The following is a 6,984-nucleotide window of genomic DNA, read 5'->3' on the forward strand; positions in this document are numbered from 1 at the left end:
CACGACAAACCCACAGATCTCGAAATTCCAAACGAGAGCGTCGACACTATTTGATTTGGGCTCGCGGTTGTCAGTCATCAACTAATTTAGTAAAAAGGCTACACATTAGAGGGGCGGAAGACGAGAGACTAACTATTGCTTTATTCGGTAATAAATTACCAAAGAAATGCAATTCAAAGCAGAGGTTGGTTGAGAATCGGAAAGACGGAAATCATAATTGACGAGGTTAACGTAATGGAGTACCTCACAAATAAACTGGAAGTGATCGCAGTCGACGACAAAAATACCAGTTCTACAATGAAAAGAATAAACTTAGGAAAAACGACTACTGGAAGCAGCCCGAAACACTCATTGGCGTCAAAAACTTCTTCAAGTTTATCAAACTAGATGTAGCAAAAGAATTGGAATCAGGACTCCTGCTATTCAGGATAAAACTGGGACCAATGCTAGCCGGAAATGGTTATATGGATAATATTTGCAAAGCAAGCGCTGCATTAGTAAACTCAGCCGTATCATGCGTGCCAAACGCAACGACCCATGAAGGCATCGACCACTTCTGGAAGTTAAAACTGTTGGGTATCCAGGACCAGTCGAATGAAAACGATGATGAGCAAGCCCCTGAGCAATTTAAGAAGACTATAACGAAGCAAGACGGGAGATAGTAAGTTTGCTGGCCTTGGTAAAAAAAGGATAAACTAAAAAGTCATTATAGACTATGCTTCGGACGTCTTAAAACCTTGATCAGAAGACTTCAGAACAATGAAGAGATAGTTTCGACGGTACAATGAAACGATTCAGGTTCAACTGCAGTCGGGCATCAAGACGGTATAATTCGCTATCTACCTCATCATGAGGTAATATCCCAACAAATTTTTTTGGTGCCACGAGACGGGATGCCGGACACTATAATCAAAAAAATTTGTTGGGAATTGCTTCCGCGAACGAAGTCTCTTCTTTGGTTGTTTGCGTGAGAGCAGAAACTCATTATAGCTCGCTCACTTTCGATAGGAGGGTTTGGTTGGAATACTTGGTTGGCCTTAGTCTAAGACGTTTATGCGCAATTACCGATAATTAGGGATATGATAAGCGCATTGAGCACAAGAACAATGATTATTGTAAGAAGAAAATGTGTTGACAGTGGAAATAAACGAAGTATGAGAGCGCTGCTAAGAGCCTTGGTTCACCATTGAATGAAAAAGGGGAGTGAAAATTGAGTCAAATCTGACAGAGTGAACCAGTAGAAAAACAAGAATTAAATGAGTCGTTGAGATGTCGAGCCATAGATAAAAAGTGAGTCAGTAAGTGTGTCCATTCCGCGCTACTTGATCCTTTTATAGTGTAGACAAATGGGTTTGGCTTACAAAATTCCCTACATAGTATGATCTTTGAACGTTAAACAGGGGATGTTTAGTTTTCTGACAATTACATATGGGGTATTATTAAAGATCAAAGATGACAACATTTCCACATAAATTGGCATAGTTATAAGTGAAAGGTTCCTCACAATATGCTGGTGGTGGGGAATGTTGGACAAATGTTTACTGCTTTAGTTTACCAACTGAGTTCAAGGATTTAATTTCAATTAATTTATACACTGAAAATTTGCATTGTGACTTTCGGAGTTCTTCCGATGATGACTGAAGAAAAACATCGGGAATCCGAGAAATTTTTATTATGTTAAAACGAATATTACATAAATCCATAAAAAAGAATTTGTTCGCTAATTGTTTATATCATGAAATTGTCACGTAAATGATAATTGAATAAATGAAATTGTAGAAAATGTTTTCATAATTGTCTTATTTAATTCGTTTAATCATATATGTAAATCCTGTTTTATCCCATATAAGAAACCTGCCAATTCTTTCACTACCAAATATCTGATGATTTTAAAGATTCTTGATTAATGTAAACATTTCGCACATCAAAGATCTATGAAATTTTTTCTAACATTTTATATCTTACTTGATCACATGTCTCAGTATTGTAAACAACTCACGCTATATAAATGTTCAATTGCGGATTATGAGAGGTTTCGCTATTACCAGCTATTGTATTATTCATCATCTTGCTTTCCTCAGTTAGTTGGCAGAAGTTGTCTCTTCCTATAAAATTGTGCAATAAAAATATAATTCTCTCTTCCTATTTCGAATTTGGATTTATTTCATTTGTTTTTACTATATATATTAACTACAATAAACTTCGCTACCCGTCTTACTACATCGTATCTTGCGTGGCACTTTTTTTTTCTACTAAATCTCAATTCTTTACCAAATTTTTTTTGCTGAATCTCAACTTACACAGTACTACTAACAGACTATTCGCAACAAAAGGGAGATGATAATAATAGAAGCTCATATAATTGACTACTTAACGAGTGAAGTGCAATATTATCAACAACAGATGAGTGTAGTAAGGTTTCAAGAGCTATTGAAAACAACCTGTTATACTTATCGGAGCTGGCTACTTCAAGTTTATTCAACTGGAGAAAATCCAGCAACTAAAGTCAGGATTTCCTCTACTCCATATTAAAGACGGGACTATGATAATTTATTATGGAGATATAATTGAACTTTACACGATCAGTGATAAACATCGTTTAAAGAGTGTGAAATGTCTGGCAAACATACATCGTGAACCTGAAACGGGACGATTCCGGAAATTAGAATTCATCGGAATTCAAGAATAATCTAGTGCCGATGATGATGATGACACACTGGAACAATTCAAGAGAACCATCGTCAAACAAAATGGATGATACCAAATACGTTGGCTAAAGAAGGAAACGAAAGTTAAATTCAATAGCAACTATGGGCTATGTTATGGTCGTCGAAGTAGTCTAGTCGAACAACTTCGGCCAAGAGTAAAAATACTCCAATGAAATCAGTACGATGAAATTATTCAAAACTAATTACAATTGAATACAATGAAAGAAGTACAACTCGAAATGTAAATAAAATGCAACAATATCAGCCGCAATGTTTACACAAAGGTCTTTCTTAAACTAATACCCCCTGTAATATGAGGTTAAACGACTATTTCCGCGACCAACTCACACTTATGCACAGAGCTTAATGGAGCACTATCAATAACGTGGAATACTTCCATGGATAGTTTGGAAGCTGATGTTAATCGATGGCGAACTTCATATTCAAGAAAGCAAAAATACCTATCTGTGACAGGCTAATAGTATCAAGATAGTACAGAACATTGTGCTATACAATGCTATACAAAATGTGCTATACGTACAAAATTGTGCCATACAGATACTAGCATTGTTTTGTGGGAAAAGAAGACAACAGCTAAATGTTTGTACGAAAAATTGAAATATTCAACACAAGAATCGATCAAAATCACTTTATTGTAGACAAACTACAAACTTCACTTACTTTTAGAGGTAATGAAACTTTCGTAACAGCAATTAAGTTTATTGATCCCTACTTAATGAATGGTGACATTATTATAGATAAGGGAGTCATAGAAATTTTGCTGAAAACCAAACTAAAGCAAATCCAAAAAAATAATCAATAATGATGGAAACAAGTGCAGAGAAAGGTAGTCCGGAAAATGCCAAATTCTATTACATCTTTGATAATTATTTGAAGCCAATTCAAACAACAACTTTCAGAAGTATTTAAACGCTGTCAAAATTGCAAGGACGTTTTACTACTAGCTGAACCGAATACAAAATTCTACAACGAACTGAACAACCAACCTAAATTAATTAAACTAAATTTTTGTCGTCATGATTCTCCCATTCCTCTCCTTCCCCTTGAAATTTCTGTCTCTTTCAGTCGGGAATGTCGAAAAATCGAGAAATTTTATAATAAGTTGAAACAATCCAAGTTGATTAAGGTCACAAACAAATAGTGTCGCCGATTTTCTTCAACTGTGACAAAGACTGAGGGTTCTTTGTGCTCCTTTGAATAGTTATACCTCATACTTGGGTAATTGAACCTTTTATTACGAAAAATTGAAATTTATTAATACAACAATGAACTTAGCAATTATGATATCGATACAACAAATCGATGACGAAAGGACTGAGAACAAAGCAGACCAAATGACGCCTGATATCGTATATCCTATCCTACCGACCTCGATGAAACACATTTGCAAAATGGTTTGTCGCCCAGGACCCTCCACTTCCTTTTGTGGGAGGGCCTTGTACCGTTTTATGATTGCAAGAATTAGCATCCTTATGAAGCCCACATTAGTATAGCGTTCTTTGTTAGCGCAAACGTAAAACGATATGAGCATATAAAACAAGATGTCTGGCTTTCAACAAAGGGGATCATTGTTTCTTTCTACTTGCGATATCAGCGCCAAATAGTGATGGTAAAGGTCTGATAGAGAACTGTTAGTTTTGTGACATTGTAAGAGGCCGAGCTGATATTATAGGTAGAAATTCTCGGGAGATTATTCTTCCTTTGCTTGTCGGGAAAATTGTTTTAAATGATTGAAATCGGGGCCAAGAACCAATAGTAAAGTTTACTGAGAATGACAATTTTGCGAACCAATTGATATAGATATTTAGCTTGACACAAAATACATTCTTACTCCTTTATCCATATTCTTATATAGATAGAGTTGTTTACAATATTAAACATGTGATCAAGTTAACCGTAAATTGTCTGGAAACAGTTTGTAAGATCTTTGATGCGCAAATGTTTACATTATCAAGAATTCTTAAAATCACGAGATGTTTGAAAGAATTTGGTAGAATTGGCAGGTTTGCAATTTGCAATGCAGAGTAAAACAAGTTTGCATATATAGTTAAACGAGTCAAACAAAAAGATGTCGCGAATTTTGAATATCGCGAAGCTCCGAATAAAATAAAATGATTGAATAAACCAATGTACAAATGAATCACACAAATTGTAACATTGTCATGAATCATTCAACCAATTTTACATTCCTCAAATTCATTATCTCATGCGTTTCTCTTTGTTATCTTTAAAAGTTTACATCCTTTTTTTATGGAACAAAGTACACTCGCAAGCTAAATTTCTTTGTCTAAGAACCAATCTTAATTGCAATGCTTGATGTTGCAAACAGGGCCTTTTGTTGTAATCGGATTTTGACAATTTTTTTTCATCCGAAGGAAAAATTGTTATAAACCACACCCCCAAATATGCTCATTGTGTTAATTAAAATTGTATACTCAAGGCTATAACTGGAAGATCATCATTTTCCTTTTCAAACACTCAACCAAGGACACTGCACCGTACATTGTATCCTCTGCTCTCTTCGATAAATATTTTACTACTATTCTCTGCGTCATTACAATCTATTTTCTGCGAATAAATAATTTCCTCCTGAACCGAACGAAGAATGTCGTGGAAGATTTTTGAGGAGTGAGAAGATGAGATATCTGTTCTTGTTAGTAGTAAAGCAGTTATTTTTTATAAAAATTGTGACTTACTGAATACCGATTGATTATGTGTTCGAGGAATATAATAGTTATCCCTTTATTGTTGTTCAAATAAATAAAAACCAGATTAGAAGTAATTCCGATTATAGTAGAATGAAGTTCAAAGTAATAACATAGAACAACGGGAGAAATATTGAAGATTCGAAAAATGAAGAGTAAATAAGTCCGGATTGTATTGAGTAGCGTTGAGTTGCAACATGGAGAAAAATTTTCATTCACATTCATTGTTAGAGATTCTTAGGGTTTATATATCGGATGTGTAAAGAGGAACAATCATTATATATCCATTATTCTTACAGGTGCAAGAGAAATTTACATATAAGAACAGTTTTCTTTAGAAAAAATTGCATAGAAATTATTTTATCTGATGTACAGCTTTCTCACCATTGTATAAAAGATTTTGTATGGGATAAAAGCCTTTACAAATTAGTTACCATATGTGCACAAATTTCAACATCAAAAGAAAAAATTCTTTTAGTAGATTGGATAGCTGACTCATGACTTTAAGCATAAGAGAAAAATTATGTAAATGTTAACATTCATTTACAATTTGAATAAGAAATTTTATTATTTATTTAGAATTTCGCGATATTGAAATTTGCGACAAAGAATACTTTCTCAGAATATTCGTCTGTCTTAAGAACAAACCCAAATCGAGCCCGACAAATCAAACTCTTTTATTTTCAATCTTTTCTACACAGATGTTGCTAAAATTCATTATGTTACTAATTCTAAAACTCCTTTCGTGACAAATAAAACTCAACCTCCCTACTTCCTTTATTGAAACAAAACTAGTTCTCCACGTTTAGTTGGAAGGAACTATTAAGATTGAATTATCAATGAATGGATGAGATTCTGCTGATCCTTCTGATATAACTAAATATCAGGAATACAGATAGTATTTATTAATTAAGTAGAAATTGACGCGAACGGGACACAATCACTACTTCAATCCTGAGGAATAGATTGAAATTATTGGAGGATAAAACAGCCACAGAGAAAAATATGGTTGGGTCGGCGGTTTAAGTAGTGAAGATTCCTTTGCAGATATGACTGCGTATTTCTCTTGAATCAACAACGAGTCTTTATTTCAAATCCTTATTAATTCATATTGAGAATAAGTGGGTGTGATTACAATATGAGAATAGCTGCTTATAAGGTCCTTATAAAACTGACAGTATTTTCACAGCTGCAAGAGAAATTTACATATCAGTTTTCTTCATATAAAGTGGAAATTGCATAGAAATTGACTGGATGTGCAACTTTCTCACAGCTATATCTATGATTTGTACACAGGATAAAGCCTTTACAAATTTGTTACCGGATGTACGCATCTCTCAACATCAAAGCATTTTTAAACGACTTGAAGGTTAGATGACTCTTAACTCTGGTTATGGGAAACGCTTTATGTTTCCTTGTGTAATGTGATGAATCGTTTGTCTAGAAAATACCACAAATACCTTATATTTTAACATACAATTTTCTTCGGTTTTTCGAAATGTAGCAATTTCGTTTTCACAAGGGATAATGAAAATATGATTGAACGAGTT

General features: G+C 34.1%; 1 protein-coding gene across 1 annotated transcript in view; it reads left to right on the forward strand.

Moving 5' to 3' along the window:
* Positions 1–662, forward strand: part of LOAG_18382 (hypothetical protein) — a gene marked incomplete at both ends in the record, with an annotated part of 1,663 nt that extends 1,001 nt beyond the window's left edge. Inside the window, 2 exons of the mRNA XM_020451042.1 lie at positions 39–184; positions 272–662. Coding sequence (XP_020305212.1) covers positions 39–184; positions 272–662 — 537 coding nt within the window. The remainder of the gene's footprint in view (positions 1–38; positions 185–271) is intronic.
* Positions 663–6,984: the final 6,322 nt, after the last annotated feature.

Source organism: Loa loa (assembly GCF_000183805.2).
Source record: "Loa loa unplaced genomic scaffold supercont3.284, whole genome shotgun sequence".
NCBI classification, from domain to species: Eukaryota; Metazoa; Nematoda; class Chromadorea; order Rhabditida; family Onchocercidae; genus Loa; species Loa loa.